The following is a 19,746-nucleotide window of genomic DNA, read 5'->3' on the forward strand; positions in this document are numbered from 1 at the left end:
AAAAACAACAGCCCTTAATATATGCAGTATGTTTTACCTGCATTAAGCTTATAAAAATATTTTATTACAGAAGTATTTTAGTAGTGTTTTAAATTCAAATCTGTGTTGTAATCTTTTCCCTTTTTTATCTGCTGCTAAAAAGAGGTTCCAGGTAATTCTCTCTCTTTGTTATACTTTATGACACCAAATTTTGTATTTTTATCATCTTTCATTTTACCATTAATGAGCTGTGTTACTTGGTATTCTTTACCTCTGTTCACAGTTTTCCACGTTTTTCTCCATTGAAATCAGTATCACTGAAACGAATAACATCTTAATTATTGGATTTCTGCTACATAAGTAATTGCTTTACCAAAACTTTATTTGTACAAATTGTATAATTTTATAGTTGTGTAACTTTAAACAAAAGTATATAATATTATAGAAGTTATCTTTAGAAAATTAAAATATACTTACTGTTATACAGGTTTGCATGGATAAAAATTACCTGTTTGTTGTTTGGGTTACAGTTTAAGCTGTCAGACAATAACACTGAATGAAGTTCACCAAAGAAACTGACCTAGAGAAAAGCCAAGGCTGCTATCATTCTTTAAAAAGGCCCTAAGGAGGGGCACCTGGGTGGCTCAGTTGGTTAAGAGACCGACTATTGATTTCAGCTCAGGTCATCTCAGGGTCATGAGATCAAGTCCCACGTCAGAGTGTGTATGGAGCCTGCTTGAGGTTTTCTCCCTCTAAATAATTAAATAGGCCCTAAGAGAAGCATTTTTAAATGTTAAATATTATAAATCAAATTATATTACTTATAGACATTATAATGTATAAAAAAGTTTTGAAACCAAACTTTCTATAATAATTTAAAGAGTTCTTTATATATTCTTATAAGTCCATATAATTTTTATGTCATCAGTCATGGTTCTTTGCTTCTATATACTACTTCATATCATGTATGAATGTATTCACTTCTTTTATACTGCGTATTCAAGATTGAGCACTTCATTTACTTTAATAGTTGTGTAACCTGGAAATCCTTGTGAAAATGCAAATATGCTTTTATCATTTAATTTTATACACTTAATCACACATTGGATTCTTTTTCCCACGGCAAACTCATTTCGTGTCGTTTTCTGCTTTAGTTTTTACAAATTGAATATTAACTTAAAATTTGGAAGTGGGAATTGATAGCATGATTGATTTAGATTCAGTGTTCAGATGATTAAACATTTCATTAATGGTTACCTGAGATAAAAAATAAACCAAATGAGGTGGTTTTTTTTTTTAATTAAAAGATTTTAGGAGAAAAGTCTCCCCTTGCTCACTACAAGTATAGTTACCATCTGTCCCCATACAATGCTATTATAATATCATTTGCTATATTCCTTATGTTATGTCTTTTGTTACTGTCACTTATTCTGTAACTGGAAATCTGTATCACCCATTACCCTTTACCTATTTTGCCCATCCCTACCCCTCCTCTCTGGCAACCATCAGTTTGTTCTCTTATTTATAGGTCTGATTCTTCATTTTGTTCGTTGACTCGTTTTTTTAAATATTCCACACATGAGTGAAATCATATGGTATTTTTCTTTCTTAGTCTGACTTATTTCACTTAGTGTAATACCCTCTAGGTCCGTCTGCACTGTCACAAATGGTGAGATCTCATAATTTTTAATGGCCGTGTAACAGTTGTGTGTATGTGTGTGTGTGTGTGTTCCTTATCCAGTTGTCTATCACTGGACACAGGTTGCTTCCATATCTTGGCTATCGTAAACAATGCTGTAGTAAATATAGGGGTTCATATATCTTTTTGAATTATTGTATTCATTTTTAGAGGGCATTAAATATGCAATAGTGGAATTGTTGGATTGTATGGTATTTCTATTTTTAGTTCTTTGAGGACCCTCCATACTCTCTCCCCAAGTGCCTGTACTCATTTTACATTTCTATCAACAGTATCCAAGGATTCTTTTTTTTCCGTATCCTCACCAACATTTATTATTTCTTGTCTTTTTCACTTGAGCCATTCTAACAGGTATAAGGTGATGTCTTACTGGGGTTTTGATTTGTATTTGCCTACTGATTAGTGATGTTGGACATTTTTTTATGTGTCTGTTGGCCATCTATATGTCGTGTTTGGAAAAATGTTTATTCAGGGCCTCTGTCTTTTAATTGGATTTTATTTTGTTTTTTTGTTTTTATTTTTGGTATTGAGTTGCATAAACTATATATTTTAGATATTAACCCCTTGTCAGATATATCATTTGCAAATGCCTTCTCCCATTCAGTAAGTTGTCTTTTGTTTTGTAGATGGTTCCTTTTGCTGTGCAAAAGCCTTTTATTTTGGTGTAGTCCCAAAGTTTATTTTTGCTTTTGTTTTCCTTGCCTTAAGAGACATACCTAGAAAAATGTTGCTATGATTCGTGGCAAAGCGTTGGTTGAAAATTGGTCCAGTTCTTTTACATGTAACTGGCTAGATTCCCCAGCATCATTGATTGAAAAACTGTCTTTTCCTCCATTGTATATTCTTATCTCCTTTGTTATAGATTAATTGACTATATAACCATAGGTTTATTTCTGGGTTCTTTATCCTGTCCCGTTGATCTAGGTGTCTGTTTTTGTGCCAGTACCCTATTGTTTTGATTACTGTGTCTTTATAATATAGCTTGAAATCTGTAATTGTGATACCTCCAGGTTTGTTTTTCTTTCTCAAGATTGCTTTGGCTAGTTTGGGGTCTTCTGTGTTTCCATACAAATTTTAGTATTATTCTAGTTTTGTGGAAAGTGCTGTTGGTATTTAGTAGGAATTGCATTGAATCTCTGGATTGCTTTGGGTAGTGTGGACATTTTAACAATATTAATACTTTCCATGAATACGGAATGTCTTTCCACTTGTTTTTGTCATCTTCAGTTTCTCTCATCAGTGTTTTATAGTTTTCAGAGTCTGTCACCTGTTTGGTTGAGCTTATTCCTAGGCAATTTAGAGCCTCCTCATGTAAATGATTCAAAATGGGAACTCTGTACGCCTAATGGGACATTATAAATAGATCCTGAACTGGTAGTGGAAACAGAAGAGGAGGCTAGACGTGAGAGCTATTCTCTAGGTGAAGTTGATGAATGTTTAGTAAATAGAATAGAGAAGAGGAGGAGTTGAAGGCAATAGTAAGTAATATAATTACCTTTTACAGAGTGTTCATGGTTTATAATGCTATGTAACTGTAAAATATTTGCTTGACTTGACTTCACTAGAGACTTCAGGGAGAAGGGAAGATAAAGGGCTTAGAGGAGCAAGTCATGAGTACAAATTTGAATTCAGACATAATTTATGTTGCCAACAGTATAGAAAGTTCATAGAAGTATTTTCCAAATTCAAGAAGAATGTATTGAATACCTGCCATGTGCAAGATACTGTGGTAGACCTTTTAGAGCAGTAGTCCAGGCTTTGTAACAATGCACCCCATCAAGAAGTTTCTGAGTATGTTAACATTTGTATATTTATCTATCAACAGTCTGCTGTTGTGCTAATGTGTTATTTACATTATGAAACACACACCAAAGAAGTTAAAATAAAATGAAAAAAGTTCTAATGTCTTCTTTCTACCTACTGGCTTTAGAAGTTATCAAGATAAAGAGCACGATCTAGTGAGAAACACAGATTGGGTTCATTTTTGTGAAGGTGTGTCAGACATCTCTATCCAGTGGGCAGGTGAGGGATGCTCAGTGAAGGCGCCCAATGATAGATGCCTTTCCTCATTCCTACTTTCCTATTTCAGGCCCCCCGTGAGCAGAGCCCCACCAAGGCCAGAAAAACTCCAGACAAACAATGTTGGCAAGAAAAAGAGACCAATAGAGGTAAGGAGAACCCCCTCCCCAGTGTTCTGCTTTAAGATGGATTCAGAATTCATTCCATTCCCTTCCTCTAAGACACCCAAATCTTGTCATTAGGTTTTATGAAAATAAACATATTGAATCATCTTATTTAAGATTTTGTTTTTAAGTAATCTGTATAGCCATGTGGGACTTGAACCCTAAGATGGAGTCACATGCTCTACCGACTGAGCCAGACAGTTGCCCCTGAGTGATCTTTTTTGTTCAGTCATAAAATTCTGATAGCTTAATTGTCAAGTCTGAATTTTGGATTGATATCCTTTATTTCTTTTTATTTTGTATTAGTCTTTTTTTTTTTTTTTTTTTTTTAGTTTTCTGTGAATAATACTAAATTGAATTGAACTCTCAGACAACCTGTAAATATAAACATGTGAAGACCTATGGCTTATAGAGTGCAGGTCCCTTGGTAGTATCTTATGCTTAGTGGTTTGAATTTATAAGTCAAAGTTTACACCCCATGAGATCTGTTCACCGTAGAGTTCAATGAAGGCTCTACTTTCAAACAAAGAAACTTACCATAATAATTGAGCAAGAAAGTTCTTCCAGGCACTTATTTCTCGCATCAGCAGCCACAAGCAAAATGCTAAATCAGGTAAAAAATGAGGCCTAAATCTGTGGGACAGTGATTGTTGTATTCATTACCCTGGGAAGCCCATAAGGTCAGAGAAAAGGAGCACTTTCAGTGGCAGAATTACCTGCTAGAACTTTAGTGTGAGTTATCAGAGATGGTATATTTAGTTTTCTGTACCAACACTGACGCACTTTTTGGCTTCTCAAATGTACAGCACTTGGGTGTAATGTATCCTGAGTTATATATGCAGATTACATTTTTTAAAAATTTTTTGAATTTTTAAAATTTTTTTTAAGATTTTATTTTATTTATTTGACAGAGAGAGAAATCACAAGTAGGCAGAGGGAGATGCAGGCTCCCCACTGAGCAGAGAGCCTGATGTGGGGCTTGATCCCAGGACCCTGAGATCATGACCTGAGCCGAAGACAGAGGCTTAATCCACTGAGCCACCCAGGTGCCCCCAGATTACATATTTTTAATAACAATGCAAATCAAAATAATTCTTCTTTTGGACACAAGAAGTATCTTAGTGTTTAACACATAAGCTTTTTTTTTTTTTTTTTTAAGGTTTTATTTATTCATTTGAGAGAAAGAGCACAAACAGTGAGAAAGGCCGAAGCAGACTCCCAGCTGAGCTGGGACCCCCGACATGGGGCTCAATCCCGGGACCCAGGGATAATGACCTGAGCTGAAGGCAGATGCTAAGTCATCTGAGCCATCCAGGACTCCCCAACACATGAACTCTCAACAACTGACATTCTTGAAGCCAAATGACCTTGTGATTCTCTTTTCCATTTTTATAACTCTGTAGAACAGTATAGTGTGTGTGTTTCAGCTGCCCAGTGCACATTATGGAGAAGTTTGTCTCCTTAATTTTGTGTTCAAAGTTTGTAAAACATCAAAACACATCCCCCATTTTGACTGAAGATACCAGTACTATGTATAAAAATAATGATGAACGTTTAGAGATAAGGAATTGTAAAATGGTTTTATTGCTGTTATAGGACCTTGTGTTGGAGCTTGTTTTTGGCTATCGAGGAAGAGACTGTAGGAATAATGTTCACTATCTAAATGACGGTGATGATATAATTTATCACACTGCATCCGTTGGAATTCTTCACAATGTAGCTACAGGTAGGAATCTCTGATTCTCCATCTCCCACTGTTTTTTACTTTAGAATTTTGTTATTTATAGTCTTACATTTCTTTGTTAAAGCTATAAATAATTAAATCGCTTAAGTCCAGAATATCTTTCATACTATTGAATTTTCCAGTAATATTTCAAATAACCAAATTTACAGTCTTAAGAACATATAGCACAGCAGAAGAAGACATCATAATGCAAAGTACTCATGGCTCTCTATTAGAAGTGAAGGTTTACTGTACATTGAAACCATGTTTTATAATGAAACCATTTGTAACTTTATTTCTGCCAAACCTTAGCGTGAAAATGGATGGCTTAGTGGTTATCTTTTCTAGGTAGTGATTAAAAGTAGCATGTTCAGGGAGTGATTGCTGGGGCGTAGGGTGAAGTGAGCAGTGTTTTGACTGAGGACTTGAAAAGCCAAGGAAGATACTAAGAAAGTTGTTCCCCTGTGGCTCTTCTGTGATGATGCTTTGTTTGATTCATAGTGAGAAAATACTTCTTGATGTTTATTTAACTGATTGGATTGTTGAAAAGCAAATAACATTCTCTTATCATTTATTGACCAATGATGTATAATCCTACTAGTGACATTCACTATTTAATTTTGAATTGTTTTCTTATATGTAATTATAAACTTCATAAAGTCTAAAGTTGGAAGTAAAAATAGAGATTGTTTAGTTCAAACATTTCTGGCTTTTTCCTCTGATAGCTTCACTCTGAAGAAGTAAAAAATGGATTATGTGAGTCTTAAACCCCCATGCCTATTCTGTATTAATCATTAATATGATAGTCCTATTTTGGTTTCCTAAGGAAAAGGATTCACTAAGATCACGCAGAAATCAGTGTTGATTTTCAGTTTAATAATTTGGGTCATTTAAAAAATACTTGGATGATCCTCTTTGAGGCTTCACATATCATTCAAGGAGAATAGAGAATAAGAAAAGATGGTCTAGAAAGGAATATGTAGATATAATTTCATGTTTATACTGATAATTTTCTTTATTTTTAATTTTCTGATTTGTAATTAATCACTTTTTTATTGATGGAGTGGAGGGAGAGAGAAAGAGCAGAAGGGAGGCTAGGCATCTCTCCACTTGTCATTATTTGTCCTTTCCAGTTTGGGGTAGATTGCTCTGATTCTAGTCCAAGGAGTTTTGATCTATTAGCTGATCTTCTTCAAACTTAGCCAACAGCACATATAATTGCTGGTTTGTTGTCACTCAACTCTCAGCCCTGGGAAATATGAAGTACATTTCACTTTGAAGAGAAGTTTTAAACTATTAGACCTGGTAAATGTCATTCATATATATATAAATATATACACACACACACACACACATATACATACATATATATATGTATGTGTATATGTATGCACGTGTGTGTGTGTGTATATATACTTTTCTTTTCTTTTTTTTTTTTTTATTGCTTTGCTTTTTGGAGGACCTCGGGTTGATGGCTCTTTGTAATCTGGACCTGACCTACAACCTATCATCCTGACCTCATTTCCCACCTCTCCACTGTACTTACACAAACCTACCTTTATTATGTCCTGTCTAAGGACATAATGTCCGATGTCCTATCTACCTTTATTTATGATCATGTCTAAGGTCTCTTCACTATCAGTGCTACTAGATAAATCACATGACTTCTTTGATCAAAGTTCTTGAGTACCACTGACTACAGAATAAATGCAAAACTCATAGGCTGGCATTTTCAAAGTCCTCTATCATTCTATTTCCAATTTGCCCTTCCAGCCACATTTCTCAGATTTCTTCTTGACCTTACACTTCAACCAAATGAGCCATATATATGCATACTTAATACTTTCTGGTCTTTGTACCTTTCCTTAAAGTATTTCTGTACCTGAAATGCCCTTCCCCACCCACCTTCACATTTACAAAGTGTGTCATGTCAGTCCAAGAGTGCCATATGCCCACAATAAGAATAATTCCCATAGCCTTTGGATCTTTAACACTCTTTTGGCACTTAATGTCTTTAGCCTTGTGTTACATGGTTTATGCCTTTCAGGACTCTATCCAATTAAAGACTTCTGAATCATATTTCTGTCTTTATGATGATGTGCACATATTCAGTGTCAAAAAATATGTATTAAGTACGTTAAACAGAGCAGTTCATTGTTCTGGATAAATGCATTAGGCTGTTATACCTTAAATTTTCAGTTTTAATTCTCAAATTCTTTTTTTAATAGGGACTCAGAGTTTTTATCAGGAACATAATGATGATATACTGTGCCTCACTGTAAATCAGCATCCCAAATTTATCAACATAGTGGCAACTGGCCAAGTAGGTATGTTTCTATATTTTAAAAAGAAACAACTTTAAGTAATTGTATTGTTCAAATTAATTCAATATCCTAGAGGGGAAAAAAAGTAAAATTTATTGTGTATTGTTCAAAACTACTATTTGTATATAAAACACACACCCAGTTTTACCATATTATTTGCTTCCAGGTACCTTCCTCTTACTTTGGTTATCTCAGTTGGTGCAGACAGTTCAAAATTAATAAACTATTTTATGGTGATTGACATAGTTGAATTTAGTCCTTTAATAGAAATTTCTGATCAGCAAAAAGGCATAATATAACATAGTAAGCAGAAAGGAAGAATTTGAGGCGAAAGTGGTAAATAAGGGGAGCCAAGAAGGAACTAGACTGACAGGGCCACGATGTCTGGGGTAGCTGGGGTTGAGCTAGAAAGAAGAGAGAAGCCATGTGACCATGCTGGTAAATCCTCCCTCCTTTCTCTTGTCCTTGGCATTGATCTAAGTTGTCAGCTGTTTTAAAACCACCTGTTTTGCTGTCTTCTTTTAACTCTTTAAAAAACTCAAAGGATATCATTCTGCAAGCAAAACGATGAGAAGATAGCAGGTCTGTTTAGAACATATCTACCAATCAGTGATCACTATGAATACTACATAATAGATTTGGTCAATCAGAATTTTATACTCTGGTGTACTTTGTAAAAATGACTGATGTCATTTGGGATTGTTGGATCTTGGTGGGCCTCAGTTGCTAAACCAGCTTTCCAGGTCTTTTTCTTTTGGATGGGATAATTTGTGCTTTTAATATCTTCTTTTTCATACAGGTACTAAACTGATCAGTTAGCAGCTTGATCAGTGGGTTGCTTAGTTCTACGGTTATACCACTTTAGTATTCCTCCTTTCTGTAAATTTATCTATTTTTAATCTTTGAGTCTAGGCCCTTTTTGCACTAAATTTTTAAAAATTCAAGTCTTATTTTTACTCTGCACAGAGTACTTTATTCTGCACAGAAAATAAGATCATGTTACCATTTGGGTCATGAAAGCCTAGTTTCGTACCTCTTCGCATCTAGTTATTCAGTTAACTTTTATTGAGCTAAATTCATTTATTCAACAAACTTACTGAGCATATACCATGCACAAGGTATTTTTCTGTGTGGGGGATATAAAAATCTCTGCGTTAATGGAATTTGCATAGTGTGAATAGAATACTAGAAGGTATGGTTCTTCCATTTTCCAGCTTTGCTCCTTCTTTTCTTTCCCTTCTTTCCCCTTTTTAGGCAGGTTTGCTTAATATATTAGTGCTATGGTTTTCTTTTGATTAAGAAATGTTGTAGTCACAAATACAATCTTTCATGAAATTTGTCCCTCTTTTCTTTTCCCCCTTTTTATTGAGATATAATTGACATCTAACATTATGTTAGTTTCAGGTGCACAACCTAATGATTCGGTATTTGTACACGTTCCTTTTGTTTTGAAAGGTAGCACTGTAGGGAAATGCGAATGGCTAATTATCTCCCCATGTCTGTCCTTTCAAGTCTGAGTGCAGGCAGTACAGAGGTGAATTTTAGATCATATGTGCAGCCCTGTTTCTTGCCCCACTGTACCCTTCCACAGAATAGATACATTTTTTTTTTTTTTACTGATCGCTAATGAAGTATAAGATAGACTTAAGACCAAAGAGTGAGAAACTTTTTCTCTTCTGACCCCAAAGAAAATTGAATGAGTAGTTACTTTGCCTGCCAAGCTTGTATGATACAAAACACTGTCTAAAATGTTTATGGCTCTCTTGGTTAAAAATTGTATAGGTCATAAGGGAAATACTTGCTTTGTGGTATTTTAGCCAGTTACATTCAAACTTTTTTTTCCCCCTTAGCTAGAATCTTGGACTCTCAGGGCCAAGGAGAGATACATTAAAATTTCAGTCTTTTAACAGAGCATTTTGTAATCTAAGATGTATCCAAAGATTAAATGGTCATATACATTAAATGTAAATAAATATGTATAATTGAAATGAATGGCTTCAGTTACAGTTTACTCAGTGCAACATAATAAAATTCATTTTGCATATAATGCTTTATGATTTATGTTGTGTAAATTATTTTGTGATAATTGAATTTTTATAAATTTTGCTTTTAAATTATTTATGGATAATTATTTTTCTGCTGCTTTCCATTGTAGGTGATTTAGCAGACATGTCAGGTAAGGAAAATTCATCACTTTCTGTTGTAGTTATATTGTTTAGTACAAATTTTTTGTTGTTGTTTAGTACAAATTTTTATAGAGTAATTCAGTACTTGAGCCTATTTTGGATTCTTTTAATGAAAAATATATCATTTTAATGTCATGGTACTGAACCCTATCTGCAATAACAATAAGACTTGTTTATTTTTAAAACCAGTTTATTTTGACCTTTTTAGTTTGCCAGCACCACTGTAAACACTTCACATGTCTTAACTTTTCCTGGTGGGCATTAACCTGCCAGTATCAAACAGCTGCTAAGAGTGCAGGTGGGAACAAAAATGAATCTTAAATATGACTCAATAGATTGTATTGCCTAAAAGTAAAATTTTAATTATTTTTATTAATCACTCCAATTATTGCACATATTAGATCAACAGATCATAAGATTTAAGAATAACTTTCTATTATTGATCTTGACCATACCTTTGTGACTCTAAAAAGCTACTAGGTAAAGTGTCCATTGTTTTTAGGTATTCACTAGGCTTTTTCTACTAAATTTTCAGTTTACGTAATATAATAAAAATAGCAGCTTGATACAAAAATATTTCCCCATGATGTGCATCTATTTCCCTCTCCTCCAGGATAAAGCATGATTTTGTGATTTGACTATTAAACTACAAATTTATCCAACCCAACAGGCAATGTTTCTGCTCCCTCTCGGTTACATTCAAGAGCAGGGATTGGCAAACTACAGCCCTGGAGCCTAATCTGGCCTATTACCTGTTTTTGAATAGCCCATGAGCTAAGTACAGTTTTTACTAAGTTAGACAGTTGGGAAAAATAAAAAATATTCACAGCACATGAAAATTATATGAAATTCAAATTTCAGTATCCATAGCTAAAGCTTTGTTGGACACAGCCAGGCTCATTCATTTGTGTCTGGTTTGTGGCAGTGTTTGTGCTACGTCGGCGTGGAATAGCTGCCAGAAACCACACGTGACTGCCCTCTTGTTGCTTCGCATTGCTGCTTGGCACACTCTGAGTGCAGCGATGCCCTTATAACGTGGCAAGTTGCAAGCTACACCACAACATTGAATTTTGTTATTTAACCAGTGTATATCCATCAAAACAAGGCAAAAAAGGAAAGGGGAATTTGAAGGTCACACTTCTAAGGCACAGTGAGATGTGGATTATGTTGTTATCAAGTTACCTGGTAAAATACTGTGTTTATCCTGCAGTGACACTAGAGCTGGGCTAAAAGAATACAATATATGGTAACATTTTCACATGAAACTTTATCACAGTATTCCCAGCTCACAGGAAACCAACAGTCAGAAAAACTAGAAAATTTTAAAGAATATGAGAGTATCTCATCACAACAGAATTTCTTCACAAAAATAAAACATTAAATGAGCCTGCAACCAAAGCTTCTAAATGGTGCATTTGTTAGTCAAGAGAAGCTCTTTACTGACTGTGAGTCAATTAAATTATGTTTGATTGCAGCAAACATCTGTCCAGAGAAAATAAAGTTGTTTAAAACTATTAGCTTTTTGGCAAAAACTGTTGCTAAGAGAGTTGAGGACATTGGGAACAGCCTCAGTAGTCAATTAAAAGCAAAATCCCCAAAAAGGCAAATAATTCTGGTTTCCCTTGGCTCTCGATGGATTGACAAATGTTGTCAGTTGCTTGCTTGAGGAATCAGTGCTAACTTAGAAGTGACCGAAGAGTTGGCCTCTAAGAATAGTCTCCATGGGACAACTACAAAAGATAATATTGTCAGAGAAGTAAAGAAAACATTAATTTAGGACAATCTGAAGTGGAATCTGCTAAGGTACTTGGTAACTGATTATAAAAATATATGTGCAGCTGGAGCAGAGAAAAGGGATAGTTGGTTAAGTGTACAAAGCTGGTGAAAGTTTCAGGTGTTTAAAGCTTACGGTTATTCATTGTGCTATTCGTCAGGTGGTTTGTGGAAAACCTTTCAATGTATCGTGTGTTATTGACAACCTCGGTTTGTCATTGAGAGTCAACAGTTACTGTCCTTTGTTCTCGTAGAGTTAACCCTCGTCAGTTCCATGAATTTTTGTTAGAAGTAGAAGCTGAATATCCTGATTTGTCCTATCCACAGCAGTTCAGTGGTTTAGCAATAGTCATTATTGCAATTTCTGGAGCTCAGAGCCAAGACTGAAATTTTTCTGAATGAGAAAAGTAGTGTTGTTCGTCTCTATTATGGAAAACTGAATGGCCTTGGAAATTAGTTTTTGCTACAGACTTGATCATGTTTCTTAATGAATTCCACCTGAATTTACAAGGAAACCACAATCGCAGTAACAACCTGCAGTTAACAATTACAGTGAAACTTTTATCTACAGGAATGCTGTACTCGCAAGTCATGCCAACCAGATAATCAAGACAAGACCCTAACAGAATGCTCTCAACTTTCCAAATGACTCATATGCTCAGTTAAGATCATGTGCTTATGAGTTAATATTGAAATTTCCCAGTAACTATCTACATAAGACATTTTCAAGGTTGAAATGTGTAAAATTACTACAGGTGAATATTTGCAATTGATTTTTTTTAAGATTTTATTTATTTGACAGAGAAAGTGAGAGAGGGAACACAAGCAGGGGAAAGGGCAGAAGGAGAGGGAGAAGCAGGCTCCCTGCTGAGCAAGGAGGGATGCTAATCCCAGGACTCTGGGATCATGACCTGAATTGGAGGCAGCCAGGCACCCCCACAATTGATTTTAATGATAAATAACTCTGACTTTGAACCTCACTTAAGTGACAAGAATTTTATTCTTCCATTAGATCTGCATTCATTTTACACAATGAATTTCATCAATAAAAATTTTATGGAAATTTGTTTTTTCTTATTACACAAGTACCTGCACAATATCTTTAATTCTGTCTCTGACCCTATATAGAGAAAGTTTACAGACATCAGCTCCACAAGGAGACAGGCAATAAATAAGTAAACTTTTAAAACTAACATGATCTATTAAAAAACAAATTTTTGTAAAACTAACATGATCTGAGGTGGTAATATGCTAAAAACAAGATGATGCCAGTAAAACAAGATGTTCGGTTTTTTTGTTTTTTGTTTTTCTTTTAAAGATTTAATTTATTTATTTGACAGAGAAATCACAAGTAGGCAGAGAGGCAGGGAAGGCAGAGAGCCTGATGTGGGCCTTGACCCCAGGACCCTGAGATCATGAGCTGAAGACAGAGGCTTAACCCACTGAACCACCCAGGCACCCAAGGTGTTTGTTTTCTGAGGTGGTAACATTCAGCTAGGCCAAGAATGATTTAAAAAAAAAAAAAAAAAAAAAAAAAAGATAGCCAAGGAATGAATTGGGGACTCCAGGCTAAGGCCTGGTTTGGGGGTCCCAAGACCACCCATACATTCAGTGATTCACTAGCAGGAATTATAGGGCCCAGAGGTAGTTAGGGCTTTAGTTTCTTATAGTAATCAGCGAGGGGAAAAGACACAACAGATAGAGTCTAGAGGCTTTGGGCACAGGCTTTCTCTGTCTCCCTCACCACCCTTCCCCAGAGGTCACACACAAATCTGCTTTACCAGCAGCAGATACAGCAACATGGGAGCAGGGTTTTGTCCAGGAAAGCCCACTCCAGCGTTAAAGTCCAGGTTTTTTACTGGGGGCTGGTCACATAGGCACAGACCAGCCACAATTACTGAAATACCCAGAAGAAAGCAGGTGTTCAGCACCCCATGTAGATAAAACAGCCTTAAATCAATATAGGGACCATTTCAAAAGTCAGGTCTCTACACACTTGCAAGCAGGCCCTTCTAATGATAGTAACTTCAGGCTTGTTTATGTTAACTCTTTCCCTGTGCAGGCCATAAAGCTAAATCAAGAAACAGGAAGGTTAGTTTGGAGGAGTAAGGCCTCTGAGATGCACTTGGAGAAAGGGGTAGGAATAAGTTGCACCGGGCTTTGCAGATCATGGAGAGGAGTTTGGATACCTGCTGAGTGCAGAATCCATCATGGAGACTGTGAAGCAAGAGAGGGAGGTGAGCTCATTTAAATTTTGAGAAAATCGCTCTGTACTATTAAGGATGTAGAGGGGAAAGAGATATAATCAGAAAGTTAGGAAGATACTATAGTTGTCAAAGCAAAATACATTTTTAATTGGGGTGGTAGGAATAAAAACGGAAAGAATTAGACAAAGATGAGATGTGTTTTGGAGTTAAAGCCAGTGGTCCTTTCTGAAGAATTGGTTGTGAAGGCATGATAGAAAGCGAGGAACCAAGGCTGTTTATTTTTTGCTTGAGCCACTGGCTCAGTGAGATGGGAGAATACTTCTGGAGAAACAGTTGGGCAGGAAGAAATTATTTACAGACATAAGGATTAATGGGAAGGCAAGAAGACTGGTGGGTTTGGGGGTTGGGGAATAAGGAAGCTCTATTTTCTTCATTTCGATAGCTGAGAGTGAGGAGGTGGTAAGAAGGTAGGGGGTAAAATTTTGAAATTATCACTTTGGAATGTGTGAGAGTAAATATACATTAGAAAATATGTGGTGTAATTACCAAACTTGAATAGATGTCTTCTTTCTGGGTAGACACAAAGGGGACATCTTTTGTCTGACAAAGTTTTTTCAGCGTACCTAAGGCAGTGCTAAGAATTTGACATTTGATCCTTAAGGGGTTTCAAAGAGAATTCTCCGCACCTCCCCCCAACCCCTATCATAGTTACTTACCACTTGTCACAATAGGCAATTGTCCATTAAGTGACCCTAGTGCTCTTCCAAGTGCCCTCTGTGACAGAAAATAAGGAAATTTATTAGCCCTAAGTTTGGTTGCATTTGTGGTCAGAAAAGGGCTGCCAGTGCCAGTTAGAATTACATGCTTCTTTGCTTTCATTCAGTGGAAAAAAGGATAAAAACTCTTTTCACAACTAGGAGCTAAAAATTCATGGTTCCTTCCTTTTAGTCTGATTGAGTCCATTTAAGACCCAAAGCAAATCCTGTACTAAGAGGACACCTGGGGAATACCATGTGCTGATGGGCTAAATCTGGGTTACTGAACTCAATCGCTCTGTTGGAGGTGGGGAGTGGGGAAGGCAGCATGAGGGGTTGGGGTATAGGGGAGCTTATTACAAGGGCATTAGACTAATCAACTGAGCAAACTGTGTCTTTTCCCTGAGTCACTTGCTCTCCGTATGGGAGGACTGGATTCCTGCAGAGAAGTATAGCTTTGTGAAGAAGGAAGGAGGTAATGAATGGTGGGTAGGCAGCAAGGAGCTGACCACTACAGAAACTGAAGAAAAGGGGCACCTGGGTGCCTCAGTGGGTTAAAGCCCCTGCCTTCAGCTCAGGTCATGATCCTAGGGATCATGACGATCCTGGGATCGAGCCCCACTTGGGCTCTCTGCTTGGTGGGGAGCCTGCTTCCCCCTCTCTCTCTGCCTGCCTCTCTGCCTACTTGTGATCTCTGTCAAATAAACAAATAAAATCTTAAAAAAAAAAAAAAAGAAAGAAAGAAACTGAAGAAAGAGCTACCATTAATTGGTGCACTTAATGGCTCATGTTAAAATTTTGTTTTAGAATACAGTTTTATTATGCTGTACCAAAGGCAAAGTAGAGGACGGGGAAAGAATATCCTTTAAAACGTTGATTCTTATGAGATCCAGTTAGTAATTGAAACAGACCCTTATAGGCATCTCTGTTCTAGAGACTGACAGTTTAGGAATGCTTATAAAAAGTCAGTGGGAGGGGCGCCTGGGTGGCTCAGTTGTTTGGGTATCTCCCTTCAGCTCAGGTCATGATCCTGGGACCCTGGGATCAAGCGCCACATTAGGCTCCCTGCTCTGTGGGAGTCTGCTGCTTTTTTTCCCTCTCTCCTTCCACCACTTGTTTTCCCTCTCCCTCTCAAATAAACAATCTTAAAAAAAAAAAAAAAAAGTGGGATTGATTTTCCAGGGATAGCTTAATGTAATGGAAGAAGCCAAGAACAGAATGGATTCTGAGGACAGCACATCTCTGTTGGCTCTGCCAGCTCTGAGGTGTGTGTGACTTAGGGCTTGACTGACTTCATGGGAAGACACATCTGCCTAGAAGTGGGGCCTAGATGTGTTCCCTGTAACACGCCTGGCCCATGATAGACATTAGCTGGTAGCGTGTAGGAAGGGGAGCAGTGAGAGCACGATCTGTGTTACTCCGGTATCATAAATGACCATTTTTGAATCATAGGAGAAAATAAAATGTACTTAATGAACATAATTTAATCTTTCTTCAGTAAGTTAGGCCTTGAAAATTTGTGGTGATTTAAATCTTAGATCCTGTTACTGATATAAGTTCAGAACAGTCTGAATATGTAGTAATCCTATGCCATGTTCATACTGTATGTTTTAAAACACAAGTTTCAGGTATATACTCCTTACCATTTAACTTTCTTGGAAAGCTTGAAAAGCTCAGTAATTAAGATTATTTGCTATCTAAACTGTAGATAAATGAAAGTCCTTGTCATTTGTGAGATATGGAATTTGGAGACAAAACTGATGTCCCTTGAAAGCCATTATCTACCTCCTCACATTTAGGCAGATAAAGTACATGGATTGCTGAGAGGTGCTTTTTGTGAACATGTAAAAATGTTTTATGTTATAGAAGACCTATATAATATTTATTATTGGCAAGAAATTATAGACTGATCTAGTATATATTTACTTTCTTTTTCAAAATTTTATTTAAATGCTAGTTAACATACAGTATAATATTGGTTTTAGGAGAATTTATTGATTCATTACTAACATACAGCACCCAGTGCTCATCCCAACAAGCGTGCTCCTTAAAGCTCCTCACCCATCTAGCCCACCCCCCACCCGACCCCCATCCATCAACCCTCAGTTTGTTCTGTCATTAAGAGTCTGTTATGGTTTGCTTCCCTCTTTATCCCCCTTCCCAAATGCTCATCTGTTCTGTTTCTTAAATTCCACATAGGAGTAAAATCATAGGATTATTTGTCTTTCTCGGACATTTTGCTAAGCGTAATACTCTTTAGCTCCATCCACAGCATTGCATATGGCAAGATTTCATTCTTTCTGATGACTGAGTTATATTCCATTGTGTATATATACCACGTCGTCTTTATCCATTCATCAGTCGGTGGATATCTGGTCTCTTTCCATAGTTTCTGAGGCTACTGTTGATGCTGCTATACTTAAGTTTGCCCGTCCTTCATATCCATTGACTTCTACTGAATAAGAACATTCTAGTTTTAGTCCAGTACTTAAGTTTATTATGTTCAGTTTTTCACACATAAATACCCTATTTTATTACATGGTAAACTGTTCTTCAGTTTATTTGAGAGAGGGAGTGCACGTGCATAAGCAGGGGAGGGCTGGAGGGAGAGGGTTCCAAACTGACTCCACGCTGAGTGTGGAGCCTGGCACGACCCTGAGATCATGACCCAAGCTGAAATCAAGAACCGGATGCTTAACTGATTGAGCCACCCAGGTGCCCCTATATGGTACACTTTAAAGTCTGCGGTTTGTTTTTGTTTTTTTAAGATTTTATTTATTTGAGAGAGAGAGAGATCACAAGTAGGCAGAGAGGCAGGCAGAGAGAGAAAGAGGGAGAAGCAGGCTCCCCGCTGAGCAGAGAGCCCGATGCAGGGCTGGATCCCAGGACCCTGAGATCATGTCCTGAGCCAAAGGCAGAGGCTTTAACCCATTGAGCCACCTAGGCACCCAAGTCTGCAGTTTTGATTACTTACAGTTGCATAAATCTTTGAACAATTTTTTTTTAAAGATTTTTATTTATTTATTTATTTGACAGAGAGAGATCACAAGTAGGCAGAGAGGCGGGCAGAGAGAGAGGAGGAAGCAGGCTCCCCGCTGAGCAGAGAGCCCGATGCGGGACTCGATCCCAGGACCCTGAGATCATGACCTGAGCCGAAGGCAGCGGCTTAACCCACTGAGCCACCCTGGCGCCCTGAACAATTTTTTTTAATGATCTTAGATCCCTGGGTTAATAGATTTTAATTACTTTGAAAAACTGTCAGATTTATCACTGTATACTATAAATTGTAAATGGTATACAATACCGTCTAAATTTATCAGAATGTTTTCTTTGGAAACCAAAATGTCTCTATTTTTACAAGAACACAAGCAGATATATAATTTGAAACAAATGCACTTTAGTATTTGGCTTATTTTACTAAAAGTACTTATGTTCTGGGGCACCTGGGTGGATGTGAGTTAACTGCCTTCAGCTCAGGTCATGATCCTGGGGTCCTATAATCAAGCCCTGTGTCAGGCTCTCTGTTCAGCAGGGTGTCTGCTTCTCCCACTCCTGTGCTTTCTCTCACTCTCAAATAAATAAAATCTTTAAAAAATATGTAAGTACTTATGTTCTGGAACTGAATTAGCTGCCAAATTGACTTATCTATTCATTTTTGTAGGCTACAGTTCATGAAGAAAATACAAAGCCCTGACTTTTTGACTTTGAAAATACAAAGAGCTGGGAAAAAATTTTAAACAGCACAAATGGGCTACACAGGATAAATAAAAACAGATATAATTTTTTGAAAGATTAGTAGTTTTGGGGTGACTGGTGGAGCATGCGACACTTGATCTCAGAGTTGTGGGTTCACATCCTATGCGGGTATAGAGATTACTTAAAATCTTTTTATAGGGACAGCTGGGTGGCTTAGTGGGTTAAAGCCTCTGCCTTCGGCTCAGGTCATAATGCCAGGGTCCTGGGATCGAGCCCTGCATCGGGCTCTCTGCTCTGCAGGGAGCCTGTTTCCTCCTCTTCTCTCTCTCTGCCTACTTGTGATCTCTGTCTGTCAAATAAATAAAATCTTAAAAAAAAAAAAAACAGAAAACTTTTTTTTAGAAGGGTGCCTGGCTGCTTAGTCAGACTAGTAGAATATGTGATTCTTGATCTTGGGGTCATGAGTTCAAGCTCCATATTGGGTGTAGAGTCTACTAAAAAAATTTTTTTTAATTAAAAAAAATCATGAAAAATAAATAAAAATAAAAAATAAGCAGTTTTATTTCTACCCTGAAATCCTATTTAGAAAAACTACACTGTCTTATAAAATAATATGAACTTAGCTTTTTACCAAATATCTGTCTATATGGCTGAAAATTTGTTTTGAGATCTATTCAGTTGCCTTTCTCAATTTATGCTTGCTTTTCATCTCTCCTTCAGATGACATAAGATATGGAATAACATTAGTAACTGATAGTAACAAAGATAGCATTCAGATAACTGAATATAATCTGATATTTAATTATTGTACAATATTTGTATATTTCTCCACATAATTACATAAAGGTTTAACACATATCTAGGGGTTGAGCCCCTCGTCAAGCCCTGCATCAGGCTCTCTGCTCCACAGGGAGCCTGCTTCTCCCTATCCAGCTCCCCTCGCTTGTGCTCACATGCTCTTTGCCCCCCCACCCCGTCCCGTCAAATAACTAAGCAAAATATTTTTTAAAAATTTAACACATATCTAAAACATGCTTTATTTTTGACTAGTTTAAAGCTTGTGATTGCCTAATTTTCTTGTGTAAATGTTATTTTCTCAAAAATGCAATTTGAACTATTGCCTGAAGAAGTATTTTGCATTTTTTCTTTTCCTTCCTCTTTCCTTTTCTCTCTTTACTTTTATTACAATTTCTTAATTGTGGTATAGTTGACACACAATGT

The 19,746-nt window shown here is 36.7% G+C and overlaps 1 protein-coding gene across 7 annotated transcripts in view; it reads left to right on the forward strand.

Annotated features, from left to right (window-relative positions):
• The window catches only part of EML5 (EMAP like 5), a 174,334-nt gene that overhangs the window by 143,910 nt on the left and 10,678 nt on the right, over positions 1-19,746 (forward strand). For 6 of the 7 annotated variants that reach the window (XM_032344726.1, XM_032344727.1, XM_032344729.1 and 3 more), the window contains 5 exons: positions 143-151; positions 3,768-3,846; positions 5,458-5,587; positions 7,813-7,911; positions 10,064-10,084. In XM_032344726.1, coding sequence (XP_032200617.1) covers positions 143-151; positions 3,768-3,846; positions 5,458-5,587; positions 7,813-7,911; positions 10,064-10,084 — 338 coding nt within the window. The remainder of the gene's footprint in view (positions 1-142; positions 152-3,767; positions 3,847-5,457; positions 5,588-7,812; positions 7,912-10,063; positions 10,085-19,746) is intronic. The other variant, XM_032344728.1, reaches the window with a different exon arrangement.

This window comes from Mustela erminea, chromosome 5, assembly GCF_009829155.1.
Source record: "Mustela erminea isolate mMusErm1 chromosome 5, mMusErm1.Pri, whole genome shotgun sequence".
Lineage (NCBI taxonomy): Eukaryota > Metazoa > Chordata > Mammalia > Carnivora > Mustelidae > Mustela > Mustela erminea.